Here is an 18,781-nt window from a genome sequence, read left to right as displayed (position 1 = left end):
TGTTGCCAAAGTAAGAGACCAGAGAATGCAGTATAGATGCAGCAGCGCAGAAGTTGCTTTATCGTGTTTCAGTCATCATAGCTTCAGTCATCATAGCTTGCACTGGTGGAGACATACATCAGTGGAGTGCAACAGAAAAAAAAGTAAACATTCCCTCAGCCCTGACAGACATTGACAAACACACAGGTCTACAGTGCGGGGAGCTATGCTGAGGCTTGTGCTACTCCTACATGTTAACAGCAGGTAAAAATACTGTCAATTTCCTTAAAGATGGATAACTAAGTTCCCTATCAGTTCAGCAATACTATAGACCTATAACAGTTAAGATGTCAGATGACAGGTATTCATTTTCCTGCCTACGTCCCAATTTTACTGATGCGGCTGATTTGGAATTTCAGAGAAACAAAAACATAACATTTGACATATTGAAATATTTTCCTGTCCAGAAAAAAAAATCATACCCTGATATGTGATGGTGTGCTTAATTTCTCTCTCTCATCAGCTGCCTTGTGCAGTTTTGGTTTTTGTTCCTGTGTGCTAAGATCTCCACTGTGACATGATCACAGTTCCGCATCAGTTTGACAAAGAAAAAAAATATTGCAACTTCTGACATCTGAATGTAAAGAGGTCTGCGTTAACCCAGATGGCCGAAGGAAGATGTACTTCCTTAATGTAGCAGTCCTGAGCACAGCCCTGCACACTGACCCAACACAACTCTTTCAAAAACACACATACAGAAGTAACCAGTTCCTCCAAACCATCAATTATCTCCATAACTGCAACTTCCTTACAGCAGACAGATACCTGTGCCTAACAGTCTGCAAATCTTCAGTTATACCTTTTTGTTTTTGTTTTTATTTTTATTTTTTTCTTGCCCCATACTGACATAGTTTTGCTTTGGTTAGTCCTTGCGCATGTATAGGTGGGTTGTGGGACAAGTGGAGCGTGCGTCTCCGTGGTCAGTCCCTGACCATCCACTAGGCATTCTGCATCTCCTTGCCAATTTTGTAACTTAGGATCTTATTCCAGTCGATCTTAGTGCGTGTAACGGGCAGCTGACGACGCAGCGCCTTAAAAGTGGTATCAGACATGGTTTGGTAGTTCTCACTGATCGCAGTCTGGGGGCAGAAAGAAGGGGAAATCAATTATATAATTTGGGTATTTACTTGAAAAAAGTCAAAATGTTCCTTCATGCATGTTACCATGAAAGTAGCACATGTAAATATAAAGATAAGTACAAGAAATGTGTGGTTAGTCAAAGGTAGCCTACCTGGTAGTCATTTTCAGCATTCTCAATAATGTCAACAAATTCCTTAGCTGTTTGGCTTTCGTTCTGTAAAAAAAAAAACACACACACACACATACAAACACACAATGATCAATCTTTATCTTATCTGAGAAATGGCACCACCTGTCACTACTATGTACCAAAAGTGCAGACTCAAAAGTCAAGTCAAGTGACATTCAATCTTTCAAAAATAGGCATATTGTAAGAGATTGTTTGTATTTGTAGGATTAAGAAAGATAATGAGTCAACTCTGGGAACAGATTATATCTGTTGTGAGGTAAACAAATACAACAGAGGAAGTACTTCTGTAAACATCTGTGTGCAGAATAGATACAAAGCAGAACTATGTGTAAAGCTCTGCACTGTTTGTGATAGTGATCAAGTTAAAATAAAACATCATTATTAAAATGACAGCCTTTACTACATACCCTTTGCACATACGTAAATGTATCATGCAGATTTATTTTACAGGTTTGGTTCATTTTGATGAACATCACATTTCAATCTAAAAATCTTTTTTGACACAAACTTGAGCTCAAACAAAAGTAAAGTTTAAACCATTACAAAAACCCTGTATTAAATGGGTTTGTGCTTACTGTAAGTATTAAACCTTGACTTACAGTCACTGGTATTGATTCTTCTACCTCCTTATGGCTAACCAGCTGCACGTTGCCATCTTCATAGTAGTGCACCTGGAGACCAGAGGAACTTCGTTAATAACCTGGCCTATTTGAAAACAAAATATCACTCTTTGTCTTGATGTTCTTTATGCAAAAGAGCACAGTGAAGAGAAGTTACCTGGATTTTCAGCACTCCCACCACCTGAGCAGTGGATTGACCAATGGTGAGCTTCCACTCTGACCTACAGCGACCATTCCTGTACAAAAGAGAAATCAATACATGACAGTGAGACGGGAGCATCAAGATTATTTATAAAACTGAGATCCATCACTTCACTTTCATCTTATTAAAAATATATACTCTGTGATAAAGCTGTGCACATACAGAACAGTACAGAATGATACAATAAGATATTTGTATAAAAAGCTGTTGGCATGAAGATCACTATACTGTACCAGAAGTTTTTGGGCTGAAACTGATGTCCCTCAATGCAGGCTATGATAGTTTGCTGACCATCAACCATTTTTCCATACACCTGCAAAAGACACATAGTACGGTTATGGGTAAAATTGAATATATACTGTTGGTGGATATTTTGTCACAATTTTGTGCACTTTACCGTGGAGACTCCAGTAGGGTAGTGCTCCTTCACATAGGCACTGAGGGCAGTATCACAGGCATCTCTCCAGGTTCTCAGGGCTGTATCTCCTTCATAGGGCTGCACATCGCTCACCTCTTTTCTTAGGTGATCGAAGCGGAACGACAAATGATTGCGGGGATCCAGGAAACGTCCTTGACCTAAATCACCGTGCTCTGTGATCAGTACCTAAAAAGAGGAATGGGAAAAGATTGACATTTTTGGCTTGAACACTTGCTCTTCATAAATCAATATGAAATACTTAAGGATTAAACATACCGGCTCATCATAGCCCTCTAGTTTGGCAGGAGTAAACTGATCCATGTTGTACTGGGCAAAGGAGCTATACAAACAAAATGAGCACAAATATACAGTACATATTCATGAAAGCTTTCAACAGATATTTTACACTGACCATGTGTGTGTGTGTGTATACTGTATATTTGTGCATTTCTCTCTGTCTAATTTAATTCAAACGGCAAACAAGTGTTCAATATGAATTCCCTCGTGTTTTTTTCTGTGTGTAAATAATATTTGAAATTCTGGCAATATTTATAATTCAGCATTACTTACTGTGAAGCCCCCTCCCTAAGGAGGTTGTCATTATTGAGAAGGAGCCGCACATCTAAAAAGACAAAAAAGGAGAGACAAAACAATAAAATCAAAGGTTTAAGTGTCCCATGTTATACTGAAAACAATATCATAGGCATGTTTCTACAGCTGCTCCTTACCATTGAAGACTTCATTGAACTCTCCTGGAGGGGCATGAGTCACAAAGTTGGCCGCTATGCGGACCTAAGGGGGAAGAAAGTGACCAATTTAATTATGCAATCAGGATATTATATGAAATATGACTTATATACAATGAGCAGAACAAATTACACCACAGATCAATAAGCAATAACAAATTTAAAATCCTGATTACCAAGTCAAAAAAGTTGACAAAATGCAGTTGTAGGAATCCAGTTGTTAGATTTAGGTTCACAGTTTAATCTTGGTTTCATATAAAACGCAGCCAATAATAACACAAACCGCAGAAAATATGTTTTACATAAATAACACTGCACAGTGAATATATCTGGTAAAGATCAATCACAACTTCTGACATAAAGAGAAACATGTCTGTCAAGGAATTGACACTGAATTTGAGAGCGGCTGGTATAGGCTATGTTTTCTGCTTTTATAATATCATACCCATAGTAGTCATTCAGTCTAAAATATCTCTTGACATAGCACCGCCTCTGATTTTCTAGCAAACACACTAACTTACGCAAAACCTGTCATTCATAATAATTTGAGCCCCTTGCCACCAGCTGCCATTGGTATTACGAAGAGTGTCACTATCCCGGTGGCTCCATCTAAATTGTAGGCACACATATCCTGATCTGAAGCCATGTGAGGCTAACAAGTATTTGAGCTGCAACTGAATCTGTTTGACCCAGAAATCCAAAGCAAAGTAACGTTAGCCGCTAACGTTAGCTAATGTTATCTGAGAGGAATACATTAATGCAGACTAGTATAGACACTGGAACACGACCTTTAGATGCACATCGCCACATGCGTGTCCATTAATTTATTTACAACTACAAATAAGTTTTCAGTCGAGATTTTCCCTATTTTGGTATTTTATCCAGCTGCTAGCCCACTATAAGCTTTAACTAGCATTGGCTAGCTAGCTAATCGTAGCCTTGAAAACACAAGTTTAGCATTTCGATGCGTGACCAAAAAACTGACATTCTCTTTCCAAAACTTAACCGTTCACTCATGCGAACATACAACACCGATAGCTCTCTACAATTAAGAGAAATCACCACTTAGTAAAGAATAAAAATAGTCTGCAAACCTTCTCTTCATCTGACAGCGGCTCCTCAAAGTCAGCCATCTTGGCTCTTTGTGACCCCACCTACCCCAGCTGACTGACAGAAGCAGTGCGGAGGTTTTTTATTCACGTAAGAAACGGACTAACTCATACTTATTATAAAATATATCTTGTTATAATACACATTCAACTGTGCTTCGGGGGGGAAATGCAACTCACTGAATCCGATAACTATGCATAAGCACAATAAAAATTAGTCTAATGGTTTATTATTTACAACGCAAGAGGGCGTTAAAAGATCAGTTATTTTACTCGTCTACTTCTTCCTTATGAGCGTTGTGGGGTGATTTCCCTACAAAATAAAAGCACAGATATATGCTACTGTAATTAATAAACAGTTTATACGTCAGAAACCCCTCTACGTTGTTTGACAGCTGCTATATGCGATTTATTCATTCTTATTCAACACTGATTCGTTCTTAAATTCCTGTGTTTTTATTACATTCAGGAAGTGTTTCAAGGGCGGCTTTTATTTTAATTTTGAAGTTGCAAGCGGAAGTTGTAAGAGGTTGATTTTTTGGCTAGCTTCCTACTGGAGCAACTCACTCACTCTATTGTGCTTTCAGAGGGTTGGTGTTGTTGCAGACCAGCGACACACACTGTTCCTATCATGGACTCACAGGTAAGATTACATTTAACTGACTTCCTGAGCAAATAACATACGCTACACAGATAAAACCAACTTTTTTTTTTTTTTTTTTTTTAATAATAATAACAACAACTGAGCGTTAGCAAGCTCCCAAGTCAAGCTAGCAGACGGACTGGTTTGGGTGTCTGCTGCTGTCAGCTGCCTGCCACAGGAAGTTCCTGCTCCAATTAAACCCAAACACTGCTAGCAACAAACTAGCTCGGTCACCTCTTTACTCCGTTGGTCGCTCAGAAACTGCATAACGAATTAGACTCATGTTTATCAACTGACCCCTGGTTTTCGTTTTAACTGCACAAACTTCTGTTATTACTGGCTAGCAGCGTCCTAGGTTGGGCATGAATAAGGCATTGTTGGTTGTGAGACAGTTTGTGTCACAGAGGCGTAGTTTGAGATACTCTGCTGCGTGTTGTCAGGTGATGACCAACCCCGAGGAAATCGCCAGGCTGTACAGAGAACTCAGCCTCTTTCCCTCTCTGAGCAGAGCAGACGTGGGACCTGTCATCACCTCTCAGTATGGAGGCAAATACAGCAACATCTACACAGGTGCGTATCTGTAACGTTAACTTGCTATAGCCTATATATCTCTGGAAAAAATTAAGAGACCACTTCAAAATGATCAGTTCCTCTGGTTTTACTATTCATAGGTATGTGTTTGAGTAAAATGAACACTTTTGTTTCGTTCTATAACCTACTGACAACATTTCTCCCAAATTGGAAATAAAAATATTGTCATTTAGAGCATTTATTTGCAGAAAATGGCAACAGGTCAAAATAACAAAAAAATTCTGGTGTTTTCAGACCTTGTATAATGCAAAGAAAACAAGTTCATATTCATTTTAAAACACAACACTACTTTTTAAACTTAGGAAGAGTTTTGAAATCAAAATTGCTGGAATAATCCCAATTTTTATTCGCAGTAGTGTTTTTTTATTTTATTTATTTATAATCTTTCTTCCCCATTCAATATGATTTGGTTCAGGTGATGAGCTAAGTAGAGTGAGGTGTGCTTGTGTTGGAGTTCAGTAGACAGTCACTGGAATCGATGGCTGCCATACATGTAGAGAAGCTGATTTATTAAGAACATTTTGGAGTGGTCTCTTTATTTTTCCCAGAGCTGTATATAAACCCAGCTCTGTGTATATCCCTACTTTCTCATTGGCAGGTGAATCATTAGAGGTTGTAAGCCAGGTAAAATACCTGGGTCGCATCACATTTAAGGGCACAATTAGGGACGATGATGTGTGTAAAAGTGTTGTAAACTTTATGGGCAAGCTAACATGCTGGCACCTGTTGTGCAATTTTAGAAGGGCAAAGATGAAGAAACTCCAAATGGCATATAAGTGAAATGTTTGTTATGAGTGATGTACCCACCTTCCATGCTTTATTGAGGAACCTCATGTACAGATTTATGTGTAGACTACAGGAGTCAATAAATGAAATTATAAGGGACCTTGATGTAAGGTATTTCTCATGCTTCTGGAAATGGAGCCATGGGCTGTATGTTTTTCAATCTCTGGATTGAGAGCCCCAGTTTAATTTATAGGCTTTGTTGTTGTTTGTGTTGTTGTGTTTTTTATTGTTTTATATATCCGCCATCAGTGTGTGACTGTGCGTGTGAATGGGTGAATGCGATGTATGATGTAAAAGCGCTTTGGGTATCGTTGCAGGTATAGTAAAGCGCTATATAAATACAGACCATTTACCATTTACCATTTATATGGACCTGATTGAGTCTGAAATAAAGCTCATCATAGAAAATTATAACACTTTATTTACCTAACTTTGCAGAATGGAGCCAGCGGGATTTGGAGAGGAACGAGAATGTCAAGTTTTGCCGCCAGTACATTGTATTCCATGATGACAAATCAGTGGTATACTCTGGAGCTTCAGGAAACTGCACCGAGATCAAAGGAGAGTATGTAACAAGTTTCTTATGTCATCTGGAGAGTGTTGCTGGAGAGTTGCAGACATCCGCCAAGACCTAACACTGGGCAGAGTGAACAGTGTGTCATCTGTGTGTTTCTCCTGCCAGGGTGCTCAGTAAGGATTCTCCTACGGGTGAAATGAAGGCTGTTGTAAGAGAGTGCACGGTTAAAGGAGACGACAAACAGTTTCTGGAGGTGTGTGGCTTGCCCCATGTTGTTTCCCTGCTCTGCTGCATTTTCCACAAAATCCCACAAAATACATGTGACTAGCCATTTCAAATACCCTTCTGCTCTGATGACATACGTATGTGTGAACTTACAGATATGGAGTAAAAACATCAAGATGAAGAGCATCAATCTAACAGCCTTAAAAAAGCACGGGAAAGTCTATGAAGATGGTGAGTCATCTCCACTTCCAAATCATTTTTTGTTAACAAATTTCTTTTAAAATGTAAATTTGACTTTGACTTATGTCAGTGCATGTGTTAATCACATTATTTTGCATCCTTAGAGCAATTTGGCTCCTTGGTTTGGTCCCACTCTGAGACACACCTCTTGTATGTGGCAGAGAAAAAGAAACCAAAGGCAGAATCTTACTTCCAGGTCTGTCAACACTTTATCACAGGGCACAGCTCCTCTGCTTTCTATAGGTTAGACTGTAAAGTATGTTGATTTATATTGATGCTTATGTTGCGTTCAGAACTGCTCTGGCCTAGCACATTGGTTCAGTGGCTGTGTTGCTGGTACAAGTTGCTAGCTATTCTCTAGCTTCCTTTGAGAAAAATGAAGATAAATAATATATCTCATAAGGGTTTTTAGATGCCATTGAATAGAAACTTATTGCTCAGTCTTAGCAACACTGCAAACCAGTTTGTCTTGTAAATGGTTTCACTTTGAAAATATCCCAGGTATTTTCATCACCTATCTCACCCTTCAATCAGAACATAACTTGATAATAATGGAGTTTTACTGAATTGTGGACGGAAGAATAAAAAAGCATGTTTTCTGCCATTTGTGCGATTTAGTGTTGATTCCCCATTTACTACAGGTTATAGGTACTGTGAACAAGATAACTGAAATGAAAAGGTAATCATTTGTTATTCTCTGTCTTTTCTGTTTGTAGACCGTGTCACCTGAGTTGTCTTCTATTGGGGACGAGGATGAGGCCATGAGATTGGAGAAAAAGGATGCTGTGAAAGTAACTGAGATTAATACTTAATGAAAAACAAAACATTCTTAGATTCAGTTTCTCTTTTTCTTAAGTTGTAGTGTTTCTTTTATTCCTGCAGGGGGAGCAGTTTGTCTTCTCTGAGGACTGGGGAGAGGCACTCGTTGGTAAAAGCTGTCCGGTGCTCTGTGTTTTGGACATAGAGGGTGACAATGTCTCTGTGCTGGAAGTGCCTGAAAATATCTCACCTGGGCAGGTTAGTAAAACAGTTTCTGCAATAACAAACACTTTTTGTTGGGGTATTTGTCATGTTTGTCATTTTGTCTCTGTCTCTGCAGGCATTTTGGGCTCCAGGTGACACAGGCGTGGTGTTTGTGGGCTGGTGGCATGAGCCTTTCAGACTTGGCCTTAAGTACTGCGCAAACAGGAGGTGATTATTATATTTACTAATCAGAGAAAAGTTGGTAAAAGCTGGACTGTCTCAAGAAAGGTTCAAAGGCTAACACTGCAATTCATTCATGTTTCACTTGTCTCCCCTAGGTCATCTTTGTTCTATGTGGATCTCACTGGCGGGAAATGTGGTAAGTGAATTTCCTCTATCTTGAAGGTCTCTATTACCTATTTCATAAGCCAGATCCATGTAAGTTAGGTATGATTATGAATATCTGTCCTGCTCTGAGACATGATGCACATCCCTGAAATCTGCTCAGGTACATGTATTACACACCAGACAGCTAGCCTGGTGTGACATTTGCACATATAAACATGATTGCAAATGTTCATATGTATTTGTTTGTTGTATCCCTCAGAGCAGCTGTCATCAGGCACCAGTGGAGTGTGCTCCCCCAGGCTGAGTCCAGACAAGTGTCGAATTGTGTACTTGGAGTGTTCTGTCTATGGGCCACACATGCAGTGCAGCAGGCTCTGTATGGTAAGACTGAATGAAGCCTCTTCAATCTCTTTACCAAGTATAGTCCAAGGTCTTAAAGGGGAAAAAAATAGAATTCATGTTTCTTCACACAATAATAGACCATCTTGTACTTTTCTGCTGTCTTATTTACAGTACAATACAAATAAATTATGCTTTGCTCTGTGCTTGCATGCTTTATTTCTAGTATGACTGGTATACTAAGAAAACCTCAGTGGTTGTGGATGTGGTACAGCGACCTAAGGAGGGTAAGGAATACTTGGTTGTCGCTTGGCCTTTTTTTTTTTTTCAGTATATCGTACACTATACCATTGTTATATCTTTCTGTGTTATTATGGCTTTACAGACGGCTTCACTGGTATCTACAGCTCTCAGTTGTCACCTCAGTGCTGGTCAGCCGACAGTCAGCGCATTATCGTAGCTTGTCCTCAACGCAGCCGCAAGGTATAGCAATCTACATGTTTTTTCTGATAAATTAACATTTTGCACTTCAAGTGTTTTTAACTGAGAATGTTGTAATCATTTTTTCATGAAAAAAGTTGTTATGGTCTCTCTTATAGGATCTGTTGATGGTGGATATGAGCACAGGGAGTGTCACCTCTCTGACTTCAAGTGAGTCACTCTGTTAGTCACACTCAGGTCCAGACAGCCTATTTTTCTGATGTTTGGTGTTGACAGACTCTAATGCCTGGTTTCCTTACCATAGATGACAGTTTCTGGGACTGCTTGAACATGTTAATTTCCACCTGTGTCTAATGATGGTCTCTGTTTGCACGCAGAGTCTGAAGATGGTAACTGGTGTCTGCTAAACATAGAGAGAGATCTGATGGTGGTCAGCGTCTCTTCTCCGAACTGCCCTCCAACACTGGTAGGACTGTGTTTTCATTAAAAATAGTCTTTATTTGAGTATTAATAATTTGACTTGACTGAATCTAGTGTCACTCATTGCAATGTCATTTGTATGTCCAGAGGGTTGGGTTTCTTCCGGCTAGGGATTCCCAGGAGGAGGTGGTGTGGGTTACTTTGGAAGACGCTCAGGTGTTGCCAGATATCCATTGGCAGATCTTAACTTTCACCCCTCCCCCAGAGCAAGACAACAGTCAATACCGTAAGAATGCAAATTCTTCATTTTCTCACAACAAATTAGTAGACAGGGCTCCTAGCAGAATGACCAGAAATTCATAGTTTTCCTTCCTGTTTTTGTCAAATGTTTAAAAGAAATGCAGTTAGTTTTGTCCATCCTCTTATGTGTGTCTCATACATATGACTGGTACAGAATGTGTGAAAAACACCTTCACATACTTTGCAGTCTTGTTGCCACAACTACCTACAGCCTAGAAATAATCAGAGAGTTGAGTTGAGACCTTTCTGACAGAAACCACAAAATAGTAATAATGAAATCACATAAGATAAGCTTGGACAGGTTTGCCTAATAAAAAGGTAAGGAAGCACTGTATATAGTATATATTATTTGAGGCTTTACAAAAACTTAACAGTATTTGTATTTTTTAAAGAATAAATGGACTAAATGTAACAACCACTTAGTTTTACAAGTGGTTTCTACAGACTTGGTTGCTATGGTTAGGGTCCCCAGCTTTATGAGGAGTTGAATAAATTTGAATGTTTATGGGACACAAGTAGAACTGTATATAAACTCAACATGACTGTTTTTTCTACATTTTAGCTGGCCTTGATTTTGAAGCTTTGTTGATCAAACCAAAGGAGGTGAAGGATGGAGTGAAGCTGCCTCTGATTGTCATCCCTCATGGTTGGTTACTCTCATTATGGTTCCACAGTTATTATTACTACTACTATTTGTAATGCAAACAGAATTATTAGTTATAAAATACTTGTAAATTGTTGTACAATATTAATCCATTTAGTATTCCAAAAGACAGTATTAATCATGCAAATGTTCTCTATTAATACACACAATGTTTACATCCTGAAATAAGAAATAGTGCTTTTAATCTGTGTTCAGTTTATTTGTAGAGCTGATTCTGTGTTGGGATTTATTTCTATTCAAACAAGTGCTACTGCTGCATACAAGACTGGCATTAACAAGAGTGGTTTCTATGACAATAGTGCCCTTAGTAGCAAAATGTTTAATCATATGCTTAAAACCAAGGTTGGACTTTTGTATCACAGCGCTCACACGCACACAGCTCAGCTTTTTCATATATTCTACATGCTGATTAATGTCAGACATTTATGCTCCACAGGACAAAGGTAACAAAGACAAACTTAACTCTCAATCTATATAATACATAACCAGTTTTGTTTTCTATTAGGGGGTCCCCACTCAGTGATTGTGGCTGAGTGGCTTCTGTCCTCCGCTGTCCTGTGCAGGATGGGCTTTGGTATATTACTGGGTAAGTACATGTGTGACACCTGCTCAGAGGTTGGTAAAATAGTTTGATTGATCAATAAATTGGTAACTTCAGGGCATTTAAGAGACTTGGCTGAGACAGACTTTCCTATTTTGTGAACATTTAAAGACCTCTCATTTACCCTAGGATAATGCTACTCAGTGCTCACAGTACACAGTAAGCTCACACATACATTATTTTCAGTGGATTAATATATTTCAGGAGATCTCCAGTTGATAACTTATGCTTGGGTTGCACAACATCTTGGTTTCCATTTCTGTGTCAATGCTAAGGGTTAAGAGCAGACACATGGCCTGCACGATGCATGTGAGAATAGAAGGCCACATGGACTATATACCATAGTCATAGCAGACTATTGCAGTATAGCAGTATTCTCCCAGTGCTCTCTGTGTCTTTTGCTGTCCCTCTCCTGCATTCTGTGTGAGTGTTGTTCTGAACAAGGGTAAATAAGGTTAATGAGATTTATAATGAAAAGATTATTCATAGCAATATTCAAGGCAAATTTGTGGCAGTTAGGGAAAGATAGAGCTGGCAATAACAGCAACTCAGCAGACATGACGGTGGTGTGAACATTGTGACATTTACACACGTGTGAGCTGTAGCCACCATGCACACACAAAGCAGACAGGCAGCCAGTGTATGACCTTGAGACTTTTATTATTGGATTTCATATATCGTGAGGTCATACATGCTGTTCTATGGCTTGTGTAGTTTAATAGTTTGTGCTATGGTTTACTCATTTGTCTTGGGAGTGTTATTAGTCAGTTCTGTTGTTATTGAAGCAGAACTATTCTCAAGTTGTGGTCAGTAAACCCACACAAAGCAGGAGTGGTTTATGTTTTCACCATGTCTTTGCAGTTTAAAAACAAGCTGTATGTTCTTATGCTTCTTATGTTCATTTCTTGATCACAAAATCCAGCCTCGATATATATATATAGATGGCAATTTGTTTTTGTTTTCCTTGTTTTTAGTGAACTATCGTGGCTCTCTTGGATACGGCCAGGACAGTATCCTCTCACTACCTGGCAATGTTGGCAACCAGGATGTCAAAGATGTCCAAGTGAGTTTTTTTGGGGGAAAAAAGGCCTGAAGATACTTTGAGTGTTGATTCATAGTTATTTCTTGATTTACACTGTTGAGTCAAGTCAACTAATTTCTAAATTGTATTTATGTTGGTTGCTTTTGATCATGTCTCTGCTGTATGCATAACTTCACAGTGAACAATTTGCTCTTCCTTTGCCGTTTTTTTTCTCCCAGTTTGCTGTTGAAAGTGTTCTGAAAGGTGCTGAGTTCGACCTGCAGAGGGTAGCAGTTTCTGGGGGTTCCCATGGTGGTTTCCTGGCTTGTCATCTGATTGGCCAGTATCCGGAATTCTACAAGGCCTGTGTGGCACGCAACCCTGTCATCAATTTAGCCTCCATGATTGGCAGCACAGACATCCCAGACTGGTATGTTTGAATATTCACCATGCCATACTCTTGCCTACATTTGTTTACTTATTTTGTGACTGTGTCAGCCATACACAACTACACATCTGTGATGTTTTATCACTGGCACCCCTGACAGTCCCTACTGGCAGCTGCAAACAAGTGAGTGGGATAAAGGGCATGTGTCTGCCTCACTGTCAGGGAAGGAAGTGTTCAATAATGCACACCAACACTGCAGGAACGAAAAACCTCAAAGCCGTTGAGGGATTTTTTTTTTCAAATTTCTTCCTGTCGTGGTTTAACTGTTTTTTGCAGGTGCATGGTTGAGGCTGGCTACAACTACAGCACAGACTGTCTACCTGATCCTGCTGTTTGGGAGCAGATGTTGAACAAGTCCCCAATCAAATATGTCCCACAGGTATGAGAATTTCTCTGTATGCGTCTGGACTGCATACATGTTTTTTCATTGGAGTTGTCACCCAATAACTAACAAGTTATTTCTAATTTAGGTACAGACACCAGTACTGCTTACCTTAGGAGAAGATGACAAGCGTGTACCTAACAAGCAAGGAATTGAATATTACAGGGCACTGAAAGCAAAGCAGGTCCCAGTCCGGTAAGCTGCTTGTCTAAGTACCATGTTTCATTGGTTATGTCAGATATGCACTGCATGACAGGGATTTTATTGTTCATTCACTAATGCCCTGACGTGTGTTGTTTAGGTTGCTGTGGTACCCAGGGAACAACCACTCTCTCTCCAAAGTGGATGCTGAGTCTGATGGCTTTATGAACATCGCTCTGTGGATAATTCAGCACATGAGTCAGTGATGGTAAATATGAGACAAATACACAGTAGTGAACTAATGCTGCTGTTGGTGCCAGGAAAACATAGCAAGACGCTACTCTGTGTAAGGGATTTTGTATGCTTCTGTTGCAAAGACAGCGTAAGGTCCAATCCAAAGCCAAAGTACTGAACATGCTGTCCAACCACAACACACCGTGTAACTGTTCTTAACTTGTAATCTCCAGGTTTACTTCCAATAAGTCAATGGAGAAATAATGATTTTAACACAATACTTTAATACAACAAGTTTCGATGCAGTTTTGATTCAAATTTTTTTATTGTTGCTTTTTTGTTTTTTTTGCAGTCTATACATAAACTCAGAAGGGCTTTTCAGTGTGTTTGAAGTTATATTAACAAAAAGGTTTGATGTAATTATCCTTTTCCTTCTGCTCTTACTGATGGGTATTAGAAATCACTTTTTCTTTCTTGATTTCATGGATTTCATGATTCAGTGCACTTAATAAAGCGATTGTGAAAATAATACCAAAACCAAGTTTGTCCATCAATGGAAAAAAAATCCCTCCTCTCAGTCTTTTCTCAGGTCTGTCTGTACTGTGAGAATAAAAGCACTGACTAGATTTGAATCTTCATATATTCTTGCGTGATTGTCTGAGACAAAACCGTTTGTTTTGCTTTTTTTGAATCACTTGAAGTGATGTCTGCATCAAAGGTCCCCCATGAATTTGTCTTACATCACATGATTTGCATCAAGTTGTGGTATACGGTACGTACTTTCACTTCTGCATAAATGCAACCCCTTTCTTGTCGCTGCACAGACTTTAAAGATACCCTTTCTTATCTAACACATCTGCTCCTGGATTAAAGATTGATTCATCTGCCACCTGCTGATTTGAATTGTGTCCATGATCTACCTGCCATGGTAAGTGAGATTATATTGTATTATACCACCAGAAATATACTAGGCATTTACTTACTGACGCTTGTTGTGATTTTTGCGTTTAGTCACCATTTTAGAGAACAGCATGTTATAATGAAACACTGAATGGTTTTCAAAAGTTTAGAAAAGGTCAAATTAAGTTAACCTGTAAATATAGTGCATTTTTGGCGCATTTTGAAATTTCGTTCAAAAGCCGAATATCCCTAACTTTTTTGTGAGTAGTGTATATTGAAAGATAGGTATGGTACAAATTAAATCCAAGAATGTGTTTAATGATTACATGTTCTTCCTTACCCTAAAACACAGGCCATTTATTAAAATGGGGAATGTTTACTAAGATGTTTTTGGTTTCAAATTAAGCAAATAACATCTAAGGAGACAGGGCATACATTATGTATGTTGTGTGCAGTATGTTGCTGCCAATATCAACATGACACAACATAGCACGTTCATGCTATTGTAAATATAAAATTAGTAGAAATGTGTAGCAATCTGATCTGGGTGGTAGTCAGTTTATATTTAAGGAAATATATTTTGATTCTTAGCCCACTTTTTAACGGCAGTAAGGTGTTATTGAAAGTTTAAACCATGCGTTTAGATTCTATCTTCAGAGCCATCAACAAATAACTAAGATTCATTTTTTGGTTTATTGTTTTTCCTCAGATCCTGTTCAAAAATATCCTCATCCTTAGTCAGCTTCTTCCATTAGTGAAGACCATAAATACAATCTTCTTCCCATGTGACACTGATGGGAATGTAACCAAAGTGGATTGCTCCGAGAGGCCACTCAGGCATGTCCCCTTCATCAAGTCTACTACCGTAGTGTCACTCAATTTAAGTTGGACAAAGATACAGCAAGTGGGGCAGTATGCATTTGCAGGTGTCCCAAACCTTCACACTCTGAAAATAACGGGGAACTGTCAACCAAAGCGAGCCTTAGAAGACCGCTCATGCAAGATGGAGATCCACCATGATGCTTTCAAGAGCTTACGGAAGCTTAAATATCTTTATCTGTCAGGAAATAGCCTCACCTCTATACCCTGGTTACCTGAAACCCTGAAGGTTCTCGATCTAGAGAATAATCACATCTTCAACATCACCTGCCTTTCAAAAACTCAAAATCTTGAAGTGCTCCTTCTCTCTAAGAACTGCTTTTATGCAAACCCTTGCAACCAGTCCTTTTACATCAGTGAGATGGTTTTGCGGGAGCTCCATAAACTCAAAAACCTTACGTTAGGGTATAATAATTTGACATCTGTCCCTAAAGGACTGCCCCACTCACTGGAGAGTTTGGATTTAAGAGAAAATACAATCACAGATGTCTTAAACAATACATTTGCCAACCTGACTAATCTTAAGACTTTGAATTTGGAATGGAACTGCCAGCGCTGTGACCATGCTGCAAGGCCCTGTTTCCCTTGCCCACAAAATCTCCCTCTCAACCTACATCCAAACTCGTTTTATGCTAAGAAAAGCTCTATCATTTACCTAAGTTTGAGGGGCAATTCTCTTAAAACATTTCCAAAGGGCCTTTTCAGACCTTTGAAGAATTTAAAGAGACTGGACCTCTCTGACAACCTCCTGGCATATGCAATACGTAATGGCACCTTCTTCTCTGAGCTGAGTGGGCTCACTTGGATTAGCCTTATCTATAACTATGAACCCCGGAGGACATTTCAGGAACTGATCCTCTCCCCACATATTAACGCTATATCGGGTCTAGAAAGCCTCCTTCTGAGTGGTAACTTTTTCCACAAGCTTTCGATTCAGAGCCTTGGAGTTTTGTCTAAACAAAAAAATCTAATGAGGCTAGAACTAAGAATGAACTTTATTGATAGTTGTAATTTGACAGATCTGAAATCCTTACCATCTCTCATCAATGTCGACCTTTCCCAAAACATGCTTAACTTCCTTCCACACTGCTGTAATTCGTCAAGTGATATTATGGCACAACAAAATGGTCACAACCAGAACTCGTATACACACAATATAGATGTCCATCCCCTTATTGTAAGACATCGAGAAATTACATCTGTAAATGAGATAAGAGAGCTGAAGAACAATTCATCCTTATTTCCATCTCTACAGGACTTCAGAGGTAATTTCTGTCGACATAACTTAACATTTGACCTATCTCAAAATGATATTCTATCTCTTAACAAATATGTGTTTGTAGGCATGGAAAATGCTGTGTGTTTAGATCTTTCCTTCAATTACATGAGTCAAGCCTTGAAGGGTGGGCAGTTTGATGGATTGAAAAATTTAGTTTTGCTTAATTTGTCGTACAATAGGCTTGATCTTTATTATGATGATGCTTTTAGTGAGCTTAAATCTACTCTGAAGGTATTAGACGTTAGCAACAATGAGTTTCACTTCAAAATGAGGGGCATGGGCCATCGTTTGCAGTTCCTCCAAAATCTGACCAACTTGGAAGTCCTAAGTCTTGCGAACAATGAAATTGGGATGAGAATAGATCAAAGGCTGATCAGTAGCTCAGTGAAGTATCTCTACTTCGGTGGAAATCACCTAGACATTATGTGGGCACCTGACAACAACAAGTATACTAATTTCTTCCAAAACCTGACAAACCTCATTTACCTGGACATTTCCAACAATGGTCTAGTGTCAGTCTCGTCAGAAGTATTGTGTAACCTCCCACAGAGCATTAAGGCCCTCCGCATCAGCAACAATCAGCTGAACTACTTCCCATGGAAGAATATCTCAACACTCAGCAATTTGCGTCACCTTGACCTAAGTCAAAATTATCTCTCCTATTTGCCTCATAGAGTTATAGAATTTGGAGCCAATATTTCTCTCTTGGACCTCAGTCACAATCGCTTTAGTTCAATTCCTGTGGATTTCTTTAGAAAGGCAAATTCTTTACAATATCTTTATCTAAACAATAATCAGATCAAAGAGTTGAACCACCAGTATATCCCTGCCCCTTTTAAAAATGGTAGTGCCCTTAAAAAACTCACCCTCCATGCCAACCCCTTTAAATGTGATTGCCGTACATCCTGGTTTGCGGACTTCTTGAGTTCTACTCCAATAGAGATCCCTTATCTCATCACCCATGTGCACTGTGATTACCCAGAGACCCAACAGGGCCGTAGTATATTGTCTGTGGACCAGCGTTCCTGCCAGGATATATATGGTGGCTTAGCTTTCCTCATCTGTTCCTTCTTGGCTTTGACATTCACTGTTCTGCCCCTACTGAAGCATCTTTATGGCTGGGATATGTGGTACTGTTTACAAGTGCTATGGGCAGGACATAAAGGCTATACGCAGCTGGCTGGTACTGATTCACTGCATCATTATGATGCTTTTGTAGTGTTTGACACTAGGAACAAGGCTGTGAGGGACTGGGTCTACAATGAGTTAATTGTGAATCTGGAGAACTCGGATCACAGGAAATTTTGTCTCTGTTTGGAAGAAAGGGACTGGATTCCTGGACTTTCATGTATTGAGAATCTGCACAGTGCTGTCTACAACAGCGTTAAGACAGTGTTCGTTCTGTCAAGTGGTTCTCATGGTGGAGAGACAGTGAATGGTGTGATTCGTCAGGCTTTCTTCATGGTTCAGCAGCGGCTTCTGGACGAGAAGGTCAGTGCACTGTACTTTTTACTGGCATATGCATTTTAGGATGTCAATGTCACTTGTCTTGCTGTTATGTTTTCACAATGCAAAATTATTAAAGAAAAATCTTTATCCAAACAAGGTGGATGCCGCTGTGCTGGTTCTGTTGGATGAGATGTTTCCCAAACTGAAGTATCTGCAGCTGAGGAAGAGGTTGTGCAAAAAGTCTGTTTTGTCGTGGCCAAGAAACCCAAGGGCTCAACCCCTTTTCTGGAATAAAATAAGAATGGCATTATCATCGGATAACCTCAAATTTTATGACAACAACATGAGTGAAAGTTTTATGTAACACTGATACATCCTCCCCTTAGCTAATTAGACCTTGTCTGATTTAGACTAATGATACTTTGTGATTGTGTCATTTTCTCATAATGTACTGTAGCTGCCATAGACTGTAAAAAGAAGGTAGCTGCTCTTCCATGGTTTACTTTATGTTCTGTTGTTTAAAATAAATCATTTAGTTTGCTCTGTAGAATGGCTTAAATCTTTTT

At 39.2% G+C, this 18,781-nt stretch overlaps 3 protein-coding genes across 3 annotated transcripts; 2 read left to right on the top strand and 1 right to left on the bottom strand.

Moving 5' to 3' along the window:
- Positions 1-489: 489 nt before the first annotated feature.
- capza1b (capping actin protein of muscle Z-line subunit alpha 1b) lies at positions 490-4,650 on the bottom strand. The gene is made up of 10 exons (XM_083975900.1): positions 4,390-4,650; positions 3,278-3,341; positions 3,120-3,171; positions 2,826-2,889; positions 2,529-2,735; positions 2,365-2,444; positions 2,087-2,165; positions 1,909-1,980; positions 1,271-1,333; positions 490-1,118 (listed from the first exon to the last, which is right to left on the bottom strand). The coding sequence occupies exons 1-10, from the start codon at positions 4,426-4,428 to the stop codon at positions 978-980; spliced, it is 861 nt and encodes a 286-aa protein (XP_083832026.1). The 5' UTR covers positions 4,429-4,650; the 3' UTR covers positions 490-977.
- A 617-nt stretch (positions 4,651-5,267) lies between these two features.
- On the top strand, positions 5,268-14,257 carry LOC310988509 (acylamino-acid-releasing enzyme). Its single transcript, XM_083975146.1, has 22 exons — positions 5,268-5,617; positions 6,863-6,989; positions 7,107-7,194; positions 7,322-7,397; positions 7,511-7,602; positions 8,123-8,197; positions 8,289-8,423; positions 8,506-8,597; positions 8,708-8,748; positions 8,977-9,098; positions 9,283-9,343; positions 9,442-9,539; positions 9,656-9,707; positions 9,875-9,963; positions 10,065-10,203; positions 10,780-10,863; positions 11,387-11,467; positions 12,457-12,545; positions 12,743-12,933; positions 13,228-13,330; positions 13,422-13,528; positions 13,635-14,257. The coding sequence occupies exons 1-22, from the start codon at positions 5,410-5,412 to the stop codon at positions 13,738-13,740; spliced, it is 2,256 nt and encodes a 751-aa protein (XP_083831272.1). The 5' UTR covers positions 5,268-5,409; the 3' UTR covers positions 13,741-14,257.
- A 154-nt stretch (positions 14,258-14,411) lies between these two features.
- On the top strand, positions 14,412-18,579 carry tlr9 (toll-like receptor 9; the record flags this gene model as incomplete). The annotated part of the gene is made up of 3 exons (XM_083974619.1): positions 14,412-14,480; positions 15,318-18,257; positions 18,373-18,579. The coding sequence occupies 3 exons, from the start codon at positions 14,412-14,414 to the stop codon at positions 18,577-18,579; spliced, it is 3,216 nt and encodes a 1,071-aa protein (XP_083830745.1).
- Positions 18,580-18,781: the final 202 nt, after the last annotated feature.

Source organism: Trachurus trachurus (assembly GCF_905171665.1).
Source record: "Trachurus trachurus genome assembly, chromosome: 7".
In the NCBI taxonomy this organism is placed as follows: Eukaryota; Metazoa; Chordata; class Actinopteri; order Carangiformes; family Carangidae; genus Trachurus; species Trachurus trachurus.
The sequence above is the reverse complement of the archived record's forward strand: the minus strand, read 5'-3'. Positions and strand labels throughout refer to the sequence as shown.